This window comes from Xiphophorus couchianus, chromosome 22 (genome assembly GCF_001444195.1).
Source record: "Xiphophorus couchianus chromosome 22, X_couchianus-1.0, whole genome shotgun sequence".
Classification (NCBI taxonomy): Eukaryota; Metazoa; Chordata; class Actinopteri; order Cyprinodontiformes; family Poeciliidae; genus Xiphophorus; species Xiphophorus couchianus.
In genome coordinates, this window is record NC_040249.1 from 22,979,547 (window position 1) to 23,004,428 (window position 24,882).

The 24,882-nt window shown below is 39.8% G+C and overlaps 3 protein-coding genes across 4 annotated transcripts in view; 1 reads left to right on the top strand and 2 right to left on the bottom strand.

The window, feature by feature from the left end:
- The first annotated feature begins 297 nt into the window (after nt 1-297).
- Nucleotides 298-12,764, top strand: sec23ip (SEC23 interacting protein). Its single transcript, XM_028006248.1, has 18 exons — nt 298-495; nt 1,811-2,322; nt 3,312-3,522; nt 3,591-3,784; nt 4,930-5,019; nt 5,091-5,211; nt 5,286-5,375; nt 5,447-5,588; nt 6,367-6,575; nt 6,654-6,742; nt 6,815-6,961; nt 7,047-7,142; nt 8,091-8,252; nt 8,332-8,487; nt 9,000-9,102; nt 10,507-10,686; nt 10,772-10,934; nt 12,017-12,764. Exons 1-18 carry the CDS (start codon nt 363-365, stop codon nt 12,096-12,098), a joined length of 2,880 nt encoding a protein of 959 aa, XP_027862049.1. The 5' UTR covers nt 298-362; the 3' UTR covers nt 12,099-12,764.
- Nucleotides 12,228-21,077, bottom strand: csgalnact2 (chondroitin sulfate N-acetylgalactosaminyltransferase 2). 2 transcript variants are annotated; one of them, XM_028006252.1, is made up of 8 exons: nt 20,924-21,077; nt 19,085-19,864; nt 17,340-17,556; nt 17,129-17,230; nt 16,071-16,249; nt 15,894-15,988; nt 15,728-15,809; nt 12,228-14,832 (listed from the first exon to the last, which is right to left on the bottom strand). In XM_028006252.1, exons 2-8 carry the CDS (start codon nt 19,734-19,736, stop codon nt 14,540-14,542), a joined length of 1,620 nt encoding a protein of 539 aa, XP_027862053.1. In that variant the 5' UTR covers nt 19,737-19,864; nt 20,924-21,077; the 3' UTR covers nt 12,228-14,539. The 2 variants fall into 2 exon arrangements, with proteins under 2 accessions (XP_027862053.1, XP_027862054.1); XM_028006253.1 differs by lacking the exon at nt 12,228-14,832 and adding an exon at nt 15,528-15,627.
- A 1,287-nt stretch (nt 21,078-22,364) lies between these two features.
- ret (ret proto-oncogene receptor tyrosine kinase) overlaps nt 22,365-24,882 on the bottom strand; it is a 33,564-nt gene continuing 31,046 nt past the window's right edge. The window contains exon 21 of the mRNA XM_028006246.1: nt 22,365-24,526. Coding sequence (XP_027862047.1) covers nt 24,369-24,526 — 158 coding nt within the window. The 3' untranslated portion in view covers nt 22,365-24,368. The remainder of the gene's footprint in view (nt 24,527-24,882) is intronic.

Genomic DNA, 24,882 nt, shown 5'->3' on the forward strand with positions numbered 1-24,882 from the left:
ATGGTGATTTATTTTGTTGTTGTTTTGTTTTATTTGTGTATTTTTGTTTTATCCCTTTGTGAATTTTATCTGTGAAAGGTGAAAAAAAAATTTTTGCTTACTTAAAATTGTAGGTGCCTTCCTGACCTCTAGGTGTCAGTAGTGAGAGGAAGTGTTTGTTTTTGATCTTCAACTAACGAGCGATACCGGCAACATTACAGCAGATCTCTAAATCATCTGCTTGGGTAGATGCTGTATTGATCTGTTCAGATGGCACCTTAAGAATCGGTGAACAGTTAAAAAAAAAAGCTCCGTTTGGACAGCTGACCCCGTTCCGCCGGCGGCCTCCTCCTGTTCTTGCTACGTGTAATTCTGGGGGAAAAATGGCAGATAGAAAAAATAACAATGTTCCCAACAGCAGTGCGAATTTATTGTTCAGCGCCGCCCCGGAGTTTAACTTCAACCTGCCGTTTATGCCGGTGAGCCAGGCCACCGGGCCGGCGGTGCTGTCAGGAGGTGAGAGTTAGCGACACTGTTTGAGGAAATGTTTAAACTGTGGACAGGTCGTTAGCATGCTAAGCTAGCCAGGCTAACCTCCTGCTATCAGCTGTTATTGAATGAAAGACACAGAAGCACCACGATAAATAGTCGACAGGTTTGCTAAATTATCCAACTTCTGAATGCTTCTGCTGTAGCATTCCTGCTATTGGTGTTTATCACAATAAATGGCAAATAAATTACTAGGTTAAAGTGCATAAACATCACATTAATGTTTCTACAAACTCTACTGGAGACAAAATGTAGCAAATTTTCATAACCGAATAAAGGTTTTGCCTTTGTTAATACCAAAGGCAAGTTTCCCCTCCTTTTAAATCAGTGAATAACTGTGATTGATCACATTTATTTTTGGTTTGAATTGATTTGGTTCACCAGGTGGGATTAGTGTCCAATCTGTAGAATAAGTAAATTTAATTCAGTCAAATAATAGATTATTTATCCCAAAGGGAAATTATGATGTCTCCTATCATTTAAGTGTCTTCAAAGAATTGTTTTGGTGATGCTGTAGGCAGGAACAATCTCCAGTAGCAGTCAGTACTGCAACAAATCTGAACAGGCCTCTGACTGAAGACTGTTGCTGTATGACAGTTACATGACGTACTAATGATTATTTTAGTAATTTATTATTTTACCAATTATTCTGACAATAATTCTAATAAATTGTCACATCCTACAAAATTTCATTTAACTGAATAAGCCTTTTTTATACATTGGGAATACATTAAAAGATGCAAATAAACAAATCAGTTCACTTTTATAAAATAAGTAACTAGACTTAAATGCAATAACAGCATTAGTTCAGTAAATCTGAACTTGGTGGAGCTAAAACTCACTCCAGGAGCTTTGACTAAAACATGTTTACAAAGTTAATTTTTTTTATCTTAGATGCAAAATGTACATGTTTTTGTACAGTTTTGGCTTATTTACTGCTCTGAATATGTCGCTTTTTTTGAGTCCATACACTCCAGCTAACAATTAATCAATTACTAAATTAGTTGACGATTAATCAATATGATTAATCGTTTCAGCCCTGATGCTAACAGCTCAGTGTCCGCCGGGCAGCAAAGATGATATTCCACAGTAAAATGTCCTGGATGACACCATCAGTTGCTAGCAAGTACTGCTAATCCACTTCATTTTCTTTTGCTGAGAGATGTTGGCGTAGGGGATATATTGATATAATGCAAAGGGGAAGCAGGAGGCCCATTAAAAAATTAAAGAAGACAGAGAGGACTTGTAGCTGCCGTTAAATTTATTATTTTTCACCCTTCAGAAGAAGATTCCACTGATGTTGGAGAAGAAGACAGCTTCCTTGGTCAGACCTCTGGCGTTGCACCAGCATCCTCCTCCACCTTCAGCTACTTCTCCAGTCCGGCCACGACCTCTGACCCGTTCGCATCCATCGGCCAGTCGCCATGCCCCCCATCCGCCATGTCCTCAGCAGCCGGACCCGTTTCTGTTCCCCGCAGCATCAGCATGGCTCCAACTCCGCCGCCACCGTCTACAAGCTCACAGATCAACCCGCCACCTCAAGTGTTCGGCGGCGCCGTTTACCAAAGCCCAGTGGGGCGCCACACTCCTCCCCCGACCACCATGACGCCGCCGCCCCCCCTGATGCAGCCGCAGGCTCACAACCCGTACCGCCACACCCCCAGCAGCAGCCGAGCCAGCCCCTACATTCCAGCGCCGGAGGTTCTGCCGCCAACACACACGCCGCCGCAGATCCCCTACTCTATCAGCGCGCCGCAGATGATGTTTCCCCCCCCAGGGCCGACGTTTATAACAGTAGGTGCCACAAAATTTCTATTAGATGTTTCCAAGGTTTAGAAAATCCTCAAAAAAATTACAAATGACGTGGGTTTTTTTTTTTTAAATCAGATAAAAAAATAAGCACATTGTGGTGATTTGTCATTTAAACCGTTTTTTATACAATATTAGAATTACAAAGTTGCCTAAAAAGAGATTTTTAAATTATTTTCCTTACAGCATTTGAACCAGATGAAGCTAAAGCTGCCACTCAAGGAGTTTAGGCTAAAACATTTTTACAAACTTTAGTTTTTTTCATTTTAAATGGAAAATGTTCAGATTTTTGTGCAGCTTTGGCTTCATTACTTTTGTGACTGTGTTTTTCTTTGAGCAAGTGACATTTTTTGAGTCTGCAAACTCCAGTTAACGATAAACGGATTACTAAATTAGTTGACGATTATTGCAATAATCAATCACAATTAATCCGAGTAATCCTTTCAGACCTACACCTCATAAATAGACTCTGAAGTTAAATCAGACTAAACTTTTCTTGTTTTAGGTTAGTTAGAATCACCAAAATTTTTTCTATTTTTTAAATGGCAAAAAATTTAGCAAGAACATTATTTAGAGATTATATTTTAAACTTTCACTGCATATTTTGTTTAAATATTTTACCTTAACACAATTTGTTTGGGTTGTTTCAATGTAATGAATATTTATAGTTCCTAATTGATCTATAAAGATTATCTTATATTAGGTTTTTTTGTTAAATTATTGTTTTGTTTTCAGACCAGTCAGGATGTGTGAGACATTTCAAAACATAAAATTTTGTTATATTTTTAGCTTAACTTATTCCTGCTGTAAAATGTAGAAACTGTCACAAAGCATTAATAGCAGTAATAATTGACATAATTGAAACTGTCTTTGTTTTTACTGGAAAAGTTTGAAAACTTGCCTTGAAAATCCTTGAAAAGTGCTTGAATTTTTGTACAAACCCTGATCTGAATAAATCTTTTTTCGTTCTTCAGCCTCCTCCCTCACATGTTCAGGCGGCTCCTCCTCCGCCCGCTGCCACCGCCGGCGCCGTCGTTCCTGCAGGTCCGATGACGCTGTACAACTACAACGTCTACGAACCGGTCCAGCCGCACTGGTTCTACTGCAAGGAAGTCGAGTCGAAGAGCGTCTGGTTTCCTTTGAGCATCATCGACTCGCTGCAGCTTGAGGAGACGTTCAACTCAGGTACCGAAACGCAAAGAGAATCGGTGAATATTTCCCACACAAAGTCTGAAGACCTTTGGTTCCTCCAGTCCAACCGGACCCAGAGAACGTGGTCGTCCGGACGGACGGCGGGCGCTACGACGTGCAGCTTTACGACCGCATGCGCAGCGCCGTGTACTGGGAGGAGGAGCCCACAGAGGTCCGGCGCTGCACCTGGTTCTACAAAGGCGACAAGGACAGCCGCTTCGTCCCGTACTCTGAGGAGTTCAGCGAGAAACTGGAGGTTCGTAAAGAGGCGCCACCACCTGGCGGTTCACCAGAATGCACCCGAAAATGATTCAGAAAGCAACAACTGGACAGCAAACATTTGTTGATGGCTTTCAATTCAACTCAAAAATACTTTATTGATCCCAAAGGGAAGTTAAATAATAATTTCATCAATTCACATAGTTTTAAATATTTAATATCTATTGGTGAAGTCTCAATTCATGTTGGTTCTCTGGTTTTTAAAATGACCAAAAACAAATTATCAGGGTTTTTTCCTCTAGTTTTTTTTTTTTTGGTAGAAAAACAATAATTTCTAAAAACAATTAATTTTTTTTCTTTTGAAGCTGCAGCAGCTAAGTTTTAGGATTTTATTTTTACATATTAGTTGGTACAAAACAGACAATATGTGAAAAAATTAAGCTCCGCTGATGTAATGAATTACTAATTTATTTAATTAACTCTGCACCAGTGCAGCACATTTAGAAACATAAATACCTTCACAGGTTTGGTCAAATATGTAAAAACAGCTTGAATTTGTTCAATCAGTGTAATTAGGAGTAAAACAACCAATGTAAAATAAATCATAAATCCTAGAGTTAGAGGGAATAGATCTGCCCCTATGGATCAGGAACATTGGCTGCATTTCCAATTGTGCAATTTGACATTTCAAGAAATTTCCAAACAATTTGTTTTTCAATCAAAAGTTTTGTTGCTTGGGTGAGGTGTTTTTTTTTTCGGCTGTATTGAAGCTTCAATGGAAAAACTTTTTTTTGCATCACGACTCGCATGATCAAGAACAGGATGTTACTTCTGCCGGAAACCATGAAGAAGAAATCGCAGGAAGTAGTTGAAGGATCATGGATCTGCATGTTTTTCAATGAAGAAAGTAAAAAATGAATCTATCCATGTATGATTTTAATTGCATTTTTTATTTAATGGTAACACTGCAATTGCAAAAGTGTGTTTTTGTTTTTTTTTACGAATGAAATACTGACAAAGTTTTGTTTACATCTGTAGCTTGTATCACTGATAACCAATGTAGAATTCTTTTCCATATCAGGATCCATTCAGTTATTAATGTCCGATCGGTGCATTTCTAACTACAAAAGTAAGTAATCAGTCCTCAGACTGTGACTTCATGAGTACATTTTTCACCTTCAGGCAGAATATAAAAAGGCCGTATCAACAAACCAGTGGCATCGCAGGCTGGAGTTTCCATCCGGAGAAACGATCGTCATGCACAACCCAAAGGTGAGCCCAAACCGCCCTCAGTAGCAAATTACCAGACAAACCCGGTTTGGACGTTCTGTTTGTTCCCGCAGGTCATAGTCCAGTTCCAGCCTTCGTCCAACCCAGACGAGTGGGGTACCACTCAGGACGGGCAGACGAGGCCGAGGGTGGTGAAGAGAGGGGTTGATGATGACCACGACGAAGTGCCTGATGGTACTCTGCCTCGCTGCGAATCAGAACGGTGGAACCAACATCAGTTCAGCTGAAAATGATTTGTTTTGCTTCAGGCGAGCTTCCCACGGTGGATCATCTGGTGTTCATGGTCCATGGCATCGGCCCGGTTTGCGACCTCAGGTTCAGGAGCATGATTGAGTGCGGTGAGCGGCGTCTCCACCAGTGATCCTATCTGTGGAAACTTTAATTTAAACGTGGCGTCGTTTGCTTCCAGTGGACGACTTCCGGAGCGTTTCGCTGAAGCTGCTGCACAGCCACTTCAAGAAGTCGCTGGACGAACACGCCATCAGCCGGGTGGAGTTCCTTCCTGTCCAGTGGCACACGGCTCTCCACGGAGACGCCACTGGGGTGGACAGGTGGGCTGCGAAACGCATCCGACCCAAACGATTCATCAAATAACTGTTGACTGAAACGGTCACTGATTAATCGTTAACTTTAGAATTCACTCAAAAAAGATCATTTAAAGAAAAAGCAACATATTCAGAGCAGAAATTAAACCACAACTGTACAAAAAATAAATACATTTCAGATTTAGGATAAAAACTCATTTGTCTGTAAATATATTTTAGCCAAAACTCTTCAAGTGGCAGATTTAGTTTCACTGGGTCCAGATTTACTAAATGAATGCTACGGTATTTCATTTTAGGCAATAAAATGTTTATTTTATTATAAAAAATAAAAAAATTGATTAGTTATTTGCGTCTTTTAATGTATTTCTAATGAATAAAAAAGTGTAGGAGTGAATTATTTGATTAGTCACAATTAATCAGTTATTGAAATAATCGTCAACTAATTTAGTAATCGATTAATTGCTGACAAAAAGCTGCAATCAATACGTTTCTACTTTGATTTTCTCAATTATTTTTTAATATTCACTTACATTTTTTTTGGTTCATGTATATAATCTAAACGATTGAAGCTCAGTGTGTAAATTATTTAGATGTTTTATCCTGCTTCATGTTGTTGGATTTAAAATGTCCAGTTTGTTCTGGATCATTTTCACTATTGGAGTGAAACTGAAATAATGTGATTAATCGCAGTTTAAATGTAATTAAGTGAGTGTAATTACTTTTTAATAAAAGGTAAAGTAGGTGATTTGTCTCAGTAAATGAATTTATTTTGATTTTTTTTCAGGAGGATTAAAAAGATCACCCTGCCCAGCACCGGACGGTTGCGCCACTTCACCAACGAGACGCTGCTGGATGTGCTTTTCTACAACAGTCCGACTTACTGCCAGACCATCATGGACACTGTGGCTCAGGAGATCAACCGTCTCTACGCCTTGTTCATGAAGAGGAACCCCGACTACAGAGGGGGAATATCGGTGGCCGGACACAGCCTGGGTAAAACGAAACCCTGTTTTTTATTTTTAAACGGCAGATTCACGTTTCCGGTTTTAATGGTTACTGTCGTCTCTGCAGGATCCCTGATTCTCTTCGATCTGCTTTCCAACCAGAAAACCGTCTCTGCTGCGCCGCTGATGCCGGCCGCGCCCGCCGCTAACGGAGAGGTAGAGCGCAAACCCACCAGGAAACGCTGAAATGTGTGGAACTGCGTGTGGAAACGCTGCGTCTCGTTTCAGGTGTCGGCTCCTGCCGCGAAGGAGCCAAATAGAGAGGAAGAGGAGGATGAGGAAGAGTTTGAGGATCTCGCTGCTGTGCTGCAACATCTGGGCCTCTCTGAGTACAAGAGCACCTTGGACCAGGAGAAGATCGACATGGAGTCTTTAGTAAAAATATAAAAATCTCCTTCACTTTGTATGGATTTGCTGAAAGTTGAAGAAGAAAAAAAAAAGCTTGAATGTGTTTTTCCAGCTCATGTGTACGACGGAGGACCTGAAGGACATGGGGATCCCTCTGGGCCCGCGGAAAAAACTCACCAAGTTCGTGAAAGAACGAGTCAGCAGACAGGTGGGCTTGTTTACGTGTTCAGCAAAATACAACAAAACTAAATGTTTCTAACACTCTTCACCAGACTGGTCTGAGGAAGTTACAAAAAAATCTCTAAAATGCTTTTCCAGCATTTAGCAAATAGAAATAATTTAGATGATTCTAACTAACCTAAAACACATCAAGGCCGTTGTAGATATAATAAAAGGAGAACATTTTTGCCAAGAAAAAATACATTTTTAGATTAATTTCAGAAAAGATTTCGCAGTTTTAAAAGTTGAAAGTTTACTAGAAAAAAACGTGGAAATTCCTGAATTTCAAATGGAAATTCTTCGACTTGAAACTCAGAAATCTACTGGGTTTTTTTCCAGAAAATTTCTGAGATTAATCTCAAAATTTCAGATTTTTTTTTCAAGCAAATTTTCAGCTTTTCAAAATTCAAATTTATTTTCTAGAAAATATGTAACATTTAGAGATTAATCTCAAAACTTCAGCTTTTTCTAGAATTTTTTTAACTGTGAAACTCGGAAATGTCCAAAAAATATTTCTAGAGAATTTCAAAGATTCTCAAAATTTTAGATAAAACATTTTTTTTCTTGCAAATTTTTGACTTTTCAAACTAGAAATTTTCCAAGTTTTTTTCTGTGATTAATCTCAAAATTTCTGATTGTTTTCTTTTGAGTTTTTTTTACAAGCAAATTAAAAAAATTTCAGACTTAGAATTTCCAAACTTTTTCTGTGAAATGTTTGTGAATAATCTCAACATGTTTTGCTGGAAATTTGCTCCTTTCTTTTCTTCTACACTGGACCTAATAGGTTGACTCTCTTAATGCAAGAGAAAACTCAAGTTTTTAAGAAAATGGCCTTTTATCAGTTAATCGTTCGCCGATCAATGAGCTCAAAGTCATTAACTGATAGCTTGTGACCTTTAACCCTGCTGGGGGCGTGGTGGCTGTGTGTGGTCTCCAGGCCGGACGCCAACAGAGGAAAGCAGAAGCGAAGGAGGAGAGTCCGGCCACGGTAGCCACGGTAACCCAGCCTGCCGGTAGCGCCACCACCAAGCCACCAGTGGGCAGCACTGTGTCTTCAGTCCACGTCAACTACGACTACTTTGAAGTTGGAACTGGGCAGGTGGGTAAACCACTGAAGAAGGAAGCTGATTGTTATGAACCGCAGCGGAGCGGCGCTGACGTTCTGCCTGGTTCTGCAGGTGTCGGTGATCTACCACAGCCTGGACTTTGAGCCGGTGAACTTCTTCGCCCTGGGTTCTCCGATCGGGATGTTCCTGACGGTGCGCGGGCTGGAGAAGATCGACGAGGCGTACCAGCTGCCCACCTGCAAGGGATTCTTCAACATCTACCACCCGGTGCGAAGAGCCTGAACGTCTGAACGTTGGGAGTTAAACGTCTACGAACTGTTTTATCTAAAGCTGAAAAACTAATCACCATGTAACCGTTTCATCTCAGTCTGTCAACTCTTGTTTTAAATACTGGTTTCCTGTTTTATCCAGTTTCCTCGCCGTGTTTTTCATTTTTAAGCCGTTTTCAGGCAAAGTGGGGAAACTTGAAACTGTTACTGCCGGTTACTCAGCAGGCCGTTGCCAGGCAACCGAAGCTGTGGGCGGGACACTTGAAACTGCTTCTTACCCAACAGGTTGTTGCTAGGCAACCATAGAGCGAGAGAGAGTTGATTCCACCACAGCTGAGCTAGCAAGGAAAAGGTTGAGCGGAGTTCAGTGAATATTCTATATATTGATTATTGAATATCCTATCAGATATATTACCTATTGATATTGTCGTGATATTTATTGTTATTGATTTATTGCCCAGCCCTACAGCGTCTGATTGGAAATAAGCTAACAGCGCCGTCTTGTTTCAGCTGGACCCGGTGGCGTACCGAATCGAGCCGATGATCGTTCCAGATTTGGACCTGAAGCCCGTTTTAATCCCACATTACAAAGGAAGGAAGAGGCTTCATCTCGGTAAGAAACTTCTGCTGACTGATCAGCTTTCAGAGGCTGCTGGGATGTTTCAGTTCTTCATTTCAGAAAAACACTTTCTGTTGCTTAATCTCAGTTTACTGTTTGTTGAAACTGAGATTATGGCGTGAATACAGTGGAAATAAAAAAGGCACAGACTCTTAGTTATTTTTCTGCAGTTTAACCATCTGAGTTTCAAATCTCCACCTGGATATTTTTGCTTACTTTAATTGTCTGAAGTTCTTTAAATGTCCTGTGAGTAAATATATTTTCCCTTTTCTCCATAACAACTGGAACTTTTGATAACTAGCAGTTATTTTCACAATGTACCAGAAGAGTTTCTCATCAGATTAAACTGAAGTAAAACTTGGTCCCTGCTACGGCGGGGGGTGAAATTACCGTAATAACCCGATACTGGTTAGAAAGCGCAACGTCTTGCGCAAATCATCGAGGAATTACGGTCCTACAAATTCGGCTGTGTCGTCGGCGACACGTTCGGTCTGGAACGGGTAATATAGATTCTGATCTAATCTCGGATTAGCTCATCTCATTTGATGTATTCTGGTATGAGTTAATCTAATCTAATTTGATGTGGCCTAAACTCATCTAATTAGAAAACTTTAATCTTGAGGGAATCTAATTTAACCTAATCTCATCTAATTTGATATAATCTACACTAATTTAAGGTTAAATAGAATAATTTATTCAGTCGATTTAATCTTTCCTAATCTAATTAGATCTAGTATAAACTCATCTAACATGATGTAATCTAAAATCATTTTGTGTAATCTATGATAATTTTCCCAATTGTTTTAAAAACTGCAGAAAAAGAATCGGGGAATTGGTGAAATAAATTTACTAAATGGAGACTCACCCATTTAAAAATCCTCATTTTTCAATAAGACGTTTCTGTGCAGGATGAGATTTTTTAGTTCATTCAACAAGATACACAAATGTTTGACATTGTAGTGGTTTGTGATGTGAAAAAAGTCTTTCTGTTGCAGTTTTGTGAAATTCACAAATTTCAATAAAACCTAAAAAACTTGATTTTACGATAAGTTTTGGTTGAGGTGTTTCTGGATCAAAATTTATATATTTCTCAAAACTGCAATGGAAACACTTTTTTTAATCGCATTTTTGATCACATGATTCAGTTTTCACATGAATCATGTGATCAACAACAGGATGTACTACTTGCAGAAACCACAAAGAAGACAACAGGAAGTGGTTGGATGATGTTTTTTAATAACTTATTGCGTGAACAAACTTATTCAGATTAGATTTTTATTGTGTTTCTGATTTAATGGAAACAAAGCGATTGTGAAATTTGGACATTAGCGTAATATTGATAAAGTTTGTAACGGAGGCGCAGGTCATTTCAGGGCATTTTGTGTGAATCGGTTGCAGAGCTGAAGGAGAGTCTGTCTCGGATGGGCTCGGACCTGAAGCACGGCTTCATCAGCTCGCTGCGCAGCGCCTGGCAGACGCTCAACGAGTTCGCCCGCGCCCACACCTCCTCCGCCCTGCAGGCCGAGCTCGCCATCGTGGCCAATCAGATAGAGGAGGAGGAGGAGCACGTACACAACGGTACGTCTGTCTTCTTCTTCTTCTTCTTCTTCTCTTTAACTCCGGGTCCGTTCGATCGCCTCAACGCTGTCGTCGTTCGCCACAGAGCATAAAGTCGCTGAGAGCGCGGAGCTGCAGAGGGAAGACGAGCCGCAGGTGAAGATCGGGATGCTGAACGGAGGGAATCGGATCGACTTCGTTCTGCAGGAGAAACCCATTGAGAGCTTCAACGAGTATCTGTTCGCCCTGCAGAGCCACCTCTGCTACTGGTACGTCAGTTTACCGAGCCGAGCCGTTCGGGTTTCCACACTACGGTTCATGTAAAAGAAAACAATGAAGGGTTAGAGTTTTAGCTTTTAATCGGTAACGATGTAACTGGATATTTAAGACAAAAAAGGGAAAATTATTGAGCAAGAATAAAGTTATAAAATTACCAGAAAAATGAATTAAAATTATGAGGAAAAGTTGATTTAACAAGTTAAAAGTAAAACTTAATAACAGGCTAAATTTTTAAAATTATCATAAATTTACAATTTTATTCTGGTGATATTGTGACTTAATTTTCATATTATTACGACTTTTTTCTGGTAGTAATATGAGTTTATTCTCTGGCCTAAATATCCTAAAATAGCCATCTATTGTGCTTCTAGGAGAAAAAAACACAAAAACTGTGTAATTTACTAATGATCACATTTTTGTGTCTATATAATAATTGATTTGTCCTGAAATGTTAATTATAAAAAAGAACTGCAGGAAAAATAAAAACTAAAGTGTGGAAATTAAAAAATGAAATTAAAAAATAGTTAAGAACAGAAGATTAAACTCATTATTACCAAATGTTTTACAAATACATGGTAAAAAGATGCTTCCACTTGCTAACTTTATTTATTTTTTCTACACATTATAAACTGTTTGCCTTTAAATTGGTGATTCTGATGCAAAAACTAGTAATTCTTACTTATTTAGTATAAATACTTTTTTGTGAAATCTTGTTATTCTCAGATAATCTCACCAAAGTGAGAAAACAAAGAGTTTTTTATTCAAGATTATTTATGTAAATTTTATTTATGTAAAATCAGGGGAGCATCGATCTTATAAAAAAAACTTCCAATACTTTTTTTTTAGTTGCTTAATATAGTGATAAAGTTGCTCAGTTGTCATCAGTTTCTCATGAATCAGCTGATCCCCTAAAATGTAACATTTTATCTCCATACAGCTGATAGAAAATAAACATTTACCAATAATTATTTTGTGGTGGTTTTATCGGAGAGTTTTGATCTTTTGTTTCTTGGAGGAAACTAAAAACCGTAAAATGTTTTTTCACCTGCCGTGTTTCTGTTTCGTCCTGCAGGCAGTCTGAAGACACGGCGCTGCTTCTCCTGAAGGAAATCTACAAAACCGTTGGGATCCATCCGGAGCCGCTCGCTCATTAATACTCTGATTACTCGGTTCTGTTTTTCTATTTTTATTGAAGTAGCTTATTGTATACAGATGAATAATATGTTGGTATTATGCCATTTGTCTTAAATTAAGAAACAAACGAATGAGTTGGTAGAAGCAGAGACACTTGACAGGGTTGATATTACATTTTTATAGCAAATATACAACAAGTGGCCGAGGCGGAACAGGAACAGCCAATATATGCAGTCGGATGTAAGTTATTCATGGACAAATCGTCACAATAAATCCATTTCTTGCTCATTTGTTTTTATTATTCAGCTTTTAACCGTGGTGTGCCGCCAAGAGGAAGACGTAAAGAGGAAGTTTAGTTTCTCCTGTCAAGCCAGGAAACTTTGAGACGGCCTAAAAAAGCTGCAGAATAAGCAAATATTTAAATAATGACGGAACGCAACGCAGGAGCAACCTGGTATATTTAAGACAATCAAAGCACCTGTTTATGTAACGTCCTCTCAGCTTAAAACAAGCAAAACAGTTAATATATTCCTCTAGAACCTGCAGGTTCAATGTAGAGTCTGAAATGTTTGGAACGTATTTACATGTAAGAACGACTGGAACAGATTCAGAGGAAAAACAGCAGCGTGAGCCGCATGCCGTAGTTTATCCTCTGATTGGTCCAACGCATTTAAACTCTGACACAATCCTACAATAAAAAACACAAAATGTTCCCTTTTTATCCACACAGCCAGTCTGAACAAAAACTGACATTTTCCTAGTAATACTCTGTAAATAAATCAAGAGGTTCTCTATCAGAGGCCGAAGCTATGAAGAAATATTTCTATCCACATTTTAGTGCAAATCTGACGTTGTGGATTAAAAATAATCTGCCATAAATACAAATTTAGGCACCGAATTATTTTTATTTGATCAGTTTAGTCCCTCAATTAACTGGTAAAATATTCCTTAAAGATCCCAAAACAGGTGAACAAATCGATGACGAGTTCAGGTAACCAACATCGAGTCTTTTGAAATCTTAAGGCCAGACTAAGAAAAAAATGTAATTAAAAAATAGTCATAATATTGTGAGAAAAAAAGTCAGAATAATTCGAGAGCCATATTACCAGAAAAAAAGTTAGTGTTAAAAGAACAAAGTGGGAATAACGCGAGAAAAAAAAAGTTGTACGAGAATGAAGTCAAAATCTTGTGAAGTTATACTTTGGGTTTAAAGATAAATAATCTTTTAACACTTTAGCATCAAAGAATTATCACCATTACGTGTCAGATCCTGACATCAAGGCTTTGATCTCATTGAAAACATTCTGCCAACATTATAACTTTAGTCTCATAAGTAAAAAAAATAATCTTAGTCTGGAACTAAAATGCCTTCATACTCAGAAGTTCAGCTTTCTACGGGAAACCAGTAGTGCCAAGAATCGAGCCATAAATCTTCCTTCGTAGTTTGGGCCTCTGAAAATCAAACGGTCAGAATATACTTTAATCTCCGCTGAGAGAAAGTGCAACTTCCTGTTGTTCTCATACTCAATAAATTAGAAATGTGATTTCTTTCCCCCCTAACTGGTTTTCCGTTTATTTTCTCCAAACGTCGCTGGGTGCCGCCTGCCTACGCTGCTTCTCCGTGTCTGAGAAGCAGCTGAAATGTTTCACATTCAGAAGCAGCAAGAAGACGACGAAAAAACCCCGACCTTCAAGGTCACGCTTACCGATTTTCAAAAATTTCGCAGAAACAAAACAAGGTCCTCTGTACAACACCAAGTCTTCCTGTCAGAGTTAAATACTGCTGATTTGATCGTAAGGCTTTGTTTCACATTTTTCTACATTCATCCGTCTACAGCTGTGCAGAGAAAAGCAGAAGGATCGATTAATCACTATTAATTAACTGGTACACTGTACACCGCCACATCTTCCATTAATCAGGTTTAAATATTTTTTTGTTGCGGCGCCCCTTTAAAGCTACAGTATGTAACTTTAAGATATATTTTTTCACATTTTTGTTGAAATTGTCTTCATGTTGTGACAGTTTGATAAGAGACAGATGGTCTGAAGAAAAAATGCTTCTCCGTCTTCTCCCTGACACAGTCAGAGGCAGGAGGCGGGTCTTAGCGCTGTCAATCATCCTCCCCCTCTGTCTTCCGTCATGAATGCTAGGCTGGTTAGCATGGCCAACAGTGACGGAGGATTAGCCCTTTTACTGCAACAGCAAGTTTTTTCTCCATCATTCGCACATTTATCAGTGCGTACACTGCGATGATTGACAGCGCTAAGCCCCTCCTACTGGCTCTGATTGGTTGTTTTTGATGCATTTCTTCAGAAAGTAATAGTAGCTCAGGTGGAGGAGATTGATCTTTTCACAGATTATCTGTCTCATATCAAACATGTAAAAACCTATTTTTAATAAAATTGCGTACTGCAGCTTTAAGCCTCATTTGGGAATGTCGGCGGCGGCTCTTCCTCTTCCTCAGGCCTCCGTCTTGCTCTGGGTTTTGAAGGCCTGCTTCCGGAGGTGGGCCTCGATCTCGTCCCGGAAGACCAGCATGCCCAGGTGGGGGTGCGACGCCTCGTTCATGGCTTTGGACTGGATGCACATGCGGTACTGCTCCGGTGTCAGCTCGTCTGCGCACTGCTTCTCGTGCCACAGGTGGAAGAGGTTGGACACCGGCGACCGGATCACGATCAGTTCGCTCCGCAGGTACTTCCTGTACAGGTGGACGTCCTCCACGCCCCAGCCCTTCACTTCCAGATCAAATCCGCCTGCAGGAATAAAACATCAATCGATAAATTTCTTTCAATCTCGGATGGTTTTTGACATTGAACACAGGAAACGATTAATCACAATTAATCATTCAAGTAATAGAAAACTATACTAAATTTACCACTAAATAACTCATAAAACTGAACTTATATACACACATTTATATACGTCTATGTTATAATAATACAAAATTATTTCAGTACTTGTTTGATAATTATTTGCTCTGCTACTATATCTATGCGTGATCCTGATATTTGATTGGTTAACCTGCACAGCATCTTAACTGCAGACCAATACATGATTATAAGATTATTTTATGGTGCAACATAAAGGAATACAAATTTTTAAATGATTTAAGAGCAAAATGAATAATCTGATTAATCGATTATTCGTCAACTGGATTGATTAATCGTTAACTGGAGACTCTCGAAAAGGCCAATTGCTGAAAGAACAACACACTCAGAGCTGTAATTAAGCCAAAAATGTATGAAAAATCTGTTTTTTGCATCAAACGAGTCACATGATCAACAACCTGATGTTTCTACTGGCGCAAACCACAAAGAAGACGACAGGAAGTAGTTGTAGAATTTGTTGTTTTTTTTATGATTTATTTGTAAATAAACTCCTTCATGTGCAGTTTTAATTGTGTTTCTTATTTAATGGAAACAATTGCAAAATTGTTGGGGTTTTTTTAAACATTGGCAGAATATTGATCAAATTTAGCTCACATTTGCAAAGGAAGCGCAGCTAGTGACACAGGAGATTCACTGATGCTTTTTTAAGAAGTTGTTTTGCTAAAAGTAATCAAAGAAAACTGTTAAACAGTTTTTAAGTCACTATAGCATGATAAATAAATATAATTATGAAAACCGATGTAACTTGTTTGTTGCTTACCGATGTTTAGGAAATCTGAGCGATACTGGCAGGTCATTCCAAATCCGAAATCTCTCCAAAATCCAGCGTCTTTTTTGTGAATCTGAAGATAAAAGTTCAGAGGTAAAATTTTACATCATTTAAGGTTATTCAACATTAATATGAGTGTTGATTTTAGGGGTCTTACCAGCTGTTGTTCAATAGGTGGAGCCAGCTCCAAGCTTCCGTAAACGATGGCCGGATTGTACAGACTGAACACAACCGGGTAGAAAACCTTCTTGTCTGCAAAAGCAGGAGAAAAATTCATTAAACACTGGAGCGTTAAACTGGGAATATAAAGATCCGAACATGTGGAGGAACTTACTGGGAGCGGCGTGGAGCCGGCACGTGTTCAAGAAGTCCAGGGAGAAACGAATGTCCACGTCGCAGAAAAACATCAGGACGTCGCCGTTCTTCCACGCGTTGGCGCCGATGTCCAAACCGCGGCCGCGAGAAAACTCCTCGTCCACCGGGATCAGAGTGTAATTAGAGAAAGTCTCCTCTCTGCAGGGAAAACCAACATTTCATACAGTTTATATGGATAAAAACTGGCAACGTGGGGCGTGCCGTGGTGGCGTAGCGGTTAGCGCGACCCATGTTTGGAGGCCTTGAGTCCTCGACGCGGCCGTCGCCGGTTCAACTCCCGGACCCGGCGACATTTGCCGCATGTCTTCCCCTCTTTTCTTCCCCCTTTCCTGTCAGCCTACTGTCAAAAAATAAGTGACACTAGAGCCCACAAAAAGCCCCGGGGCAGGTTAAAAAAACAAACAAACAAAAACTGGCAAAGTGACGAGGGCTGAAATGAATAATCGATTATTTAAAGAATCGGTTCATCGCTAATGAAAGTATACAGATACAAAAAAGGCCATTTGCTGAAAAGACACACTCATATATAGATAATGAATGCAAATTCATATTATTGCACTTTAGGCAACTAAATGTTTCTTATTTAAAAAAGGAATTAAAATATTATTTGCATCTTTTCATGTATCTCTGATATAAAAAGTCTTAAGTGGATAAATGGAAAATCAGTGGAAAATGCAAATTTCTTTTTATGCAATTAATCAGATTCTAACAAAATTTCAACTTCATTTTGCTAATAATATATTATCACCACTTTATTCTCCTGTGTTTTTACTTTAAATGGTTCTTCTCTGATTTTTTGATTGAAATAAATATTAATAACTAAGTTTCCTTTTCTGTCCAGTTCACCAGTAAGTGGAAGGTTTTAGTTTTTTATTGTTGTGACTTAATCTGGAAAAGTCCAAGTAGAATGAAAAGATGTGTGTTTACTTTGTGCAACTTGAAATAAAAAATAAATACATAATAAAAAAAAACTAGTGTGGAAAATAATATAAATGATAAAAGCACAAGAAGACAAACCTGGACATTTTCTCGAGCGATGACTTCACTTCCTGCAGACCTTCCTGTCCAAAATAAACCACGGTGAGATGGACCTGCCTGTCCCGCTGAACACACACCTCCCTGAAAACAGATTATTTTTATTTTCATTAGTATTCCGTTCCCACAGATCTGTTTAAATCAACAACAAGCAGCTTCATGTCTCACAGACATCAGAGGCTTGTCGTCTCACCTGAAGTTTTGTAAGAACTGTGAGAAAGTGTCGACTCGGCCCGCCAGCGGCACGATGATGTTGATGATCATCCCCAGCGTCTCCACCGATGTGCTCCGGACTTTCATTATCGGCCCGAACGGCCGGAAGAGCGAGACGTGTCGGAAGCTGCTGGAGTCCTCCTTGGCGAAGAAAAGCTCGTAGAGCGTCCCTTTGTCTCGCTCCGTCCTGTACAGGCCTGCAGCGACAAAACCGAGACAGCAGAGCAAAAACAGTCGTATTATTATCAGAATGAGGTAAAATGAGGAGTTTAGCATCTTCGCTTCATTTAAAGGTAAATAAATATTAAATCGCATCAAATTATCAGCAGCAGAACTTTGAAATGAGCAAACGACTGAGTGTTTCAAGCTCATCATGTCAGATTCATGAGATTTTTTCTCATAAAAACGACTTTTTTCCTCTTCATTTTTAAAGAGGAAAATTTTTAAGATTCAATTTTTAAGGTAAAATTGCCTCAATACTCAATTTCATGACCTTATTATCATAATTGAACAAACTTTATTGCAACCTGGGTAAAAAGCTCTGTCGTAAAACTCACAGAAGGAATGAATGAAATTAAAATATTTTCTGTAATTTCTAATTACTTTTTTAGAAAGAATATTAAAATGAAAAAAGATTAAGATTGGATATTGGATCTTACGGAAGAGGATTAGGGCCAAAATAAGTCAGTGATGTGACTTTGCACTTATGAGAATTCTGAGATTAAAGACAAAAGAAAAGGGTAGAGTGCCTTCTCCGGGTCAGGGGGGGTGTCCTGCCCCAAGTGGAGGAGTTCAAGTATCTCGGGATCTTGTTCACGAATGGGGGAAGAAGGGAGCGGGAGGTCGACAGGCGGATTGGTGCAGCGTCTGCCGTTAAGCGGACGCTGTACCGGTCCGTCGTGGTGAAGAGAGAGCTGAGCCAAAAAGCAAAGCTCTCGATTTACCGGTCGATCTACGTTCCCACCCTCATCTATGGTCATGAGCTTTGGGTCATGACCGAAAGAACGAGATCGTGGATACAAGCGGCCGAAATGGGTTTTCTCCGTAGGGTGGCTGGGCTCTCCCTTAGAGATAGGGTGAGAAGCTCAGTCATCCGGGAGGGACTCAGAGTAGAGCCGCTGCTCCTTCACATCGAGAGGAGCCAGTTGAGGTGGCTTGGGCATCTGGTCAGGATGCCTTCTGGACGCCTCCCTGGTGAGGTGTTCCGGGCACGTCCCACCGGGAGGAGGCCCCGGGGAAGACCCAGGACACGCTGGAGGGACTATGTCTCTCGGCTGGCCTGGGAACGCCTCGGGATTCCCCCGGAAGAGCTCGAAGAAGTGGCTGGGGAGAGGGAAGTCTGGGCCTCCCTTCTGAAGCTGCTACCCCCGCGACCCGACCTCGGATAAGCGGAAGAAGATGGATGGATGGATGGATGGATGGAAGACAAAATTCTGACATTGAAGTCAGAATTCATACTTTTCATATCAAAATATTAATTTCAGAATTCCTAAAGTAAAATTTCTGAGGTTTAAACCAAAACTCAAAATTGTGATAAAATAGTCAAAATTCTGAGATTTGAATTGGATTCTGACTTTAATCAGAATTTATACTTTTAATTCTGAGATTAAAGTCATAATTTGTACTTTTCATATCAAAATATTGAAGTTAGAACTCTCAGACTAAAGTTTGTATTTTTGGCCCTGTTGCTGTTCCGTAGAGCTCTGTTTGTTTGTACTGTCTTGCCTTCCATAAAGTGGCTGTCAGCGTAGGTCTGCCTCTGCATGGGGACGTCCTCCTCCACGCCGTCCTCCTCGTCCGGGTTGTTGATGATGTCCAGCGCCGCCTCCACCGCCTCCACCAGCTCGTCCCGCCGGTCCTTGCGGACCGGCTTCTCCTCCGGGTGCCGGGTCAGCCCCATCTCCAGCTGGTACACCTTGGAGGAGGTGAAGCTCTCGAAGGGCACCAGGGCGTACTCGCTGGGCAGCCGCGCCCCGGCGTTGACCTCGGCCTTGTCGATCTGGGAGTGCAGGAACTCCAGCAGGTCACCGGGCTCCTGGTCTCGGGTCTCGCCCAGGCCCTGCACGCCCAGCGGCTCCTTCTTCTCCTGCATCAGCTTCAGCTTGTCGCTCATCTCCTGCAGCTCCTGCTTGAGCTGCGCGATCTGCCGCTTGAGGCTGGAGGCGCGGCTCAGGTGGCGCTCCTCGTGCTCCTGCAGCAGCGCCTGGTAGTACTCCCTGCCGAAGGGCTCGCCCGCCGCGCCAGGCAGCGTCTGACTGGCGTCGGCCGGCGGCGTGCACTCCAGCAGGTAGGCGAATAGCAGCAGCACCAGGAGCAGGAAGAGGGCCAGCAGGAGCCAGCGGACCCGGCCCTGCAAGGGGAACCCCCGCCTGGGCATCACGTCCGCATGCGACCTACAGCTGTGAAGTCTGCATCGCGATCCTCCTGCTCACATCGCACAAAGTATTCGTCTAAAACGTGACGCTTTGCTGGCGTTTCATGGCTCCGTTTTGTTCCAACAATCAGCTGTGAAGGAAAAAAAAAACACAGGATAACGACACCTGTCAACTTAACAAATATTACTGAGTGATAAATCCTCCCATAAGTTATTGAGATAAATTATAATGTTGTCTTGAGACCATTTTCAAGTAATATAATATAATGCAATAATAATAATAATGCAAAAACACAATCTCAAATATCAATAAACTCTAAATTATAATGAAAATTAAATTAATTAAATATCTAAAAAATAAACAAAATAATAAATAAAACTCCTTATATCAATATCATGCTATGTAGCAGTCGCTGCGTTTTCATTACAAATGTGCCCAAAACTTTGTCGGTATTCCCGTTATGTTGAAACCCCCTTCACAATTTTCCAATTGCAGTTTATCCATTACATAAGAAATGTGTTTAAAAAACATGCTTGACACTATTTATGTCTCAAAGTGTAAATCGAGCTCAAAGCAGATTAACACCGGCAGAATTCAGTTTCCGCTGTCACCACTGAGTCAGTCTAGTCTTTCTTCTCCTTAACCACATTGAGACACGTCTAACATTTTTCTTCCACTCAACTTTCCAAGAATTATCTTGGAAACAACACTTAGCCTCTTTAGCGATGACAGCTTGAGGAAGTAAGTGGCTGTCAAGTCAGCACTTTTTTCTATGATAGTAAAACACAGCATGGTTATAACGTAGCATTTCTGTAATGAAAGACCATCTTTTATTAGACTCATGTCGTATTTTAACGGTCAGGCGAACTGACTTTGGTTTTCATCAACGAAAACATAGGAAATAAACGCCTAAAATATAACAAAATGAATCCAAAGATAATTTAATCGACACACGTTGATAACCATTTCAATAATATAAATTTTTATTGATTAAACATCGTATTTACGAACTAGCCGAGCCGTTACTGTACTTACAACTGTAGTCTTATTTTGAAAAATCAAAAGCGGAAACACGGAAGGTTCTGAGACCTTAGAGACGCTGAGCTCTCCGCGACGCCTCCAGCTTATCTAGCTCCCTAAAATAACGCTCATTAATCGGTGATGGTAGTTTAAAAAAAAAGTTCCTCACCTGGTTTTGCGTTCGTCCATGTCTGCTTGTGCTCGAAGCGGAAATGTTTCCCACGAAACCAGCAGCCGAGAGCAGCTTCTGCTTACAGAGCGCCACGGAGCACAGAGCAAAGAGTGGGTAGCAGTCTACTTCCGGTCACAGGAGAACCAATAGGAACTTTGTTGGCAAGTGACGTCATAAATCACGCTGCTTCTCTTGTATCTCACAGTAATTATTTTACAACTCAGAACGCCATCAATTCCCTCGTGGGAAATTAAATGTTTTTGTAACTTAAATATATAATGAAGGAAAGATCTCCTGTAGCAGTCTGTGTTACAGTGTTGACAAACTATCATGAAGAGGACGCTTAGGGTTAATTAAAAAAAGGCAAATTAGTCAATTTTTTAATTTTCTTATCATTAGTAGCATTAAAATAAACTCCTAAGGCATTTTTTAGATTGTATAATATAATATAATATAATATAATATAATATAATAACTGCGACAGACTGGCGACTTGTCCAGGGTGTACCTCGCCTCTCGCCCGGAACGTTAGCTGGAGATGGGCACCAGCAACCCTAAGGGACAAGGGTGTACAGAAAATGGATGGATGGATCATATAATAAGATGTCAAATAAGTTTTACTGCAGTTTCTTCATTTTACGCTGTAAATTCTCACTCTTAACATAAAGTTGACCTCTTTGTGAATAAAAGCTTTTGCAAATTCTAATTATTCTTTAAATAATACAAATGTAAACATAGAAAAGTGGCATGTTTGCTGCAGAAAAATCTACAGTGAACTAAATTTTTCTCATAAGTTGCATGTTTTGTCTGCTGCAGTTCATGACCCAGAGCTGATATCTGTGATGACGCGCTAAATGAATTAACCCTGAAGTTGGTTCAGATGATGAATCTGTCTGATCTTTATCGTGTTTTATCACAATGTTTCCCAAAGTAAACCAGGAAATGTCATGAGGGCTTATTTTTAGTTTCACTAATTTCCTTCATTAAACCCATTAGAATTGACCCATTATGGACGGATTAATCTGTTATTTAGAAGGATTTGCCCTGATATTATACCAGCCATATTCTTCTGGGTTTTTAAAGACTCATTTGAAACATTATTGGATAATACGTCAAGTTAAATGGTTTTTAAAATCATGAACTGAGGAAAATGAACTGTATTAACTGCATAAAACATTAACATAACGTAATATGGTAAGATTATCTTTCAGAAACGTACACATAATATAAAAAATATATAAAAACATAATGCATACATATGTATGTATAGGAAGCATGTGTAAATTTGATTTTTAATTTTATGAATTCATTTATGTGTTGACTGAAGATAACCCCTACATATGGCCACCTGTATAAAAACCTAGGTGTGCCACTGGTCTACTTCAATGTATTCCGAAATCAAATCCGCTGTATTGGACAAACTGCTCAAGCAAAGTGCTGATTTGAAGTTACTATTTTTTATTAACCAGAACAAAATCAAATACCATAACAGCAATAACACACATTGCTTTACATAATTATGACAGAGAATGTTAATGAGACACAGGATGTGCGCTGAGCCGCCATTAAGCCTCGTCTCCTCTGATTGGACCAGCCCTCCCTCTAGTGTCATTTTTAGTAAAAACCGAGGAGAAAAGTTAGAAAAAACAAAGAGTTCAGGCATTCATTTTTCTTTGGAAGCTTTGAAACACAAAGCAGGTGTTGTGAGTTTCAGGACAAAACAATCCAGTTATGAAAACGTTTTTTTGTTGTTGGGTTTCTTCTGAATCTCCTGGGCTGAAACAGGAACCTCATAATGAGCTGGAGGCCGTCGTAGAAAGCAGCACAGGCACTTAAAAGACATCGACACTGACATACAGTCTGGTACAACAGTCATGCAGTGATACAGTTTGGTCAGCATGACCTGTGAGGTAATAACGAGGAGCGTGGGGCTGGTCTGAACGAAAAAAAACAACAAAACAGTTAAAAACAAACAAAATGGCGGGTATTGACCTTTTGCTTGTGACGTCACGCTGTTCGGAGCGCAGTCCGCTCTGCCATGACGGATGTCGAAACAGCTTCAAAAAACAGAAAGCTCGTAGCCTAATATCGCTCTTATTTAATTGTTTTCACTTTAAGAACAGACAGGGATACAAACTAAACTTGTAATTTTTTGTTGTATAATTTTTAATGAGGAAAGATAAGGCGGCGATGGATATCAGCTGTCAAACATGTGTGGCAGTCCTCGGTGTAATGGCGGATTTGCAGCGAACACTTTTTTACAAGGTAAGAAGATTAACGATCATAAACTTTATAATGAAGTATGATTAGGAAGATGCAATCAAATATTGGATTATAGAGGAGGTACAGGTTTAACCATTAGTAACCATGGAGAAAATGCCCCACCGTCATGTAGCCTAGCATGTCTGGGAAAAAAACTGGTTAGCATCTCGTTTTTAAGGCTGCTCTGGTTAAAGGGAGGAAACGTTGTTTATGATATAAATTATGTGGTGTGAATTCAGGGTAAATTGGTAATTTTATCAACACATGAAGAGGAAGGAAACATCAGTCTCTAAACTAGCCGTTTCCAACTTTTGTAAATACCACTGTCCCAACCAGGTGTGTTACGTTCACAGACAAATTAGCTTGACTTGAACAAGAGGCAGACATGAATAAACTAGCAACAAAACAAGTTGGGAAAACAACTTAAGTTGCTCTGTTCAATACATATTTCTCATGTGAAGACACACTTCCGCAAAGTTTGTGATTGACAGCCATCTTGATAGGCAATCGCTATGACAACAATAAACAAGCCATAAGCTTAGAACTAGCTCTCAGTTTAGCTTATAAACAATATAAGTACATTACAACTATTACTCGATTTTTGAATACACTACCCACATGTGTAATACTAAGATAAATATCAGTGACATTTACTGTAGTACTTATTGCTGAATTGGCAAAATTAGCTAATGTAGCATTTATCTAAAGCTAAAACAGAAATGTAGCCTATGTGTGGTTACTGCATGTTACTTACTCTTACAGTCACCAGAACCTTAAGAGTTCGTACGTTTTTATAAATCTTTTAGAACATTTATTCCGTGTTAATAAGTATGAGATCAGAGGCAGCTTGTCCACATCGTCTGAGATATTTTTCTACTCTGTCTCATATGGGTCATTCCCGACAGCAGCCATTTTGTTCATGTATATTTCTCTCGCACACTGTCCAAGAGTTTCCACATATTTTCTTTTTGTTGGTCTCAAACTGCATGTGATTGCCTACCAAGATGATGCTGATCACTTCCAGTTCAGACATATGGGAACTACTACCATCCTGCACTTCCGATGTCCACCATGGCACCTCCAGTGATTAAGTGACGTAGTTGCAAATGGTCAATACAAACTCAGAAAAATAAATATACATCTAGCAGTTACCCATGTTTTCTACAGTGCAGCGTTGCCTTTAGCTATCGAGCTTGTCCACAGCTTTAGCGGGTGAAGGCAAAGCCATCCAGTTTGCATAAACACTATCATTGGCATATCTTGTAAAGACCGGATTAGTGGCATCGTGTCTGTTGAGAGGTACCGGGCTCGTCTCGGGCCAGCTGGGGTATGACATGCCTAAAAATGAGAACATATCATTTTTCTGAACTCTGTGAGAGGTAAACAGGCAGTAAGGCTCTGGAATCAAACTCAGTGGTGTTATTTACTGGCTGTGCCAGGTTTCAGATTTTATACAACCTAAACAACATTTTACAATAGATGGCTAATAAATGGTTAATAGATATGTTAAGTTATCTATAAACACGTTATAAATTAATAACTGTTTATTATGCATAGGTTAAGGGTGAGAAGGAGCCAAAAATACACCTTTGTATTTTACCTGGAGTTATTTGGCCTGTCGCAATAAATTGCTTGACAGAACAAGCTCAATAATTTCCATTTTAATGACTATCATCTTTCTCTTTTTTGTCTTT

What these genes read in the sequence shown, in the direction of transcription:
- sec23ip (XM_028006248.1), top strand. Translation starts at nt 363, where the DNA reads ATGGCAGATAGAAAAAATAACAATGTTCCCAACAGCAGTGCGAATTTA. An exon ending in GACGCCACTGGGGTGGACAG is followed by an intron (nt 5,589 to 6,366) that starts GTGGGCTGCGAA and finishes ATTTTTTTTCAG; the next exon opens with GAGGATTAAAAAGATCACCC. An exon ending in TTGAAGTTGGAACTGGGCAG is followed by an intron (nt 8,253 to 8,331) that starts GTGGGTAAACCA and finishes CTGGTTCTGCAG; the next exon opens with GTGTCGGTGATCTACCACAG.
- csgalnact2 (XM_028006252.1), bottom strand. Translation starts at nt 19,736, where the DNA reads ATGCCCAGGCGGGGGTTCCCCTTGCAGGGCCGGGTCCGCTGGCTCCTG. An exon ending in TGACAGCCACTTTATGGAAG is followed by an intron (nt 17,557 to 19,084) that starts GCAAGACAGTAC and finishes TTGTCGCTGCAG; the next exon opens with GCCTGTACAGGACGGAGCGA. An exon ending in TCGCTCGAGAAAATGTCCAG is followed by an intron (nt 16,250 to 17,128) that starts GTTTGTCTTCTT and finishes TTTTCCCTGCAG; the next exon opens with AGAGGAGACTTTCTCTAATT.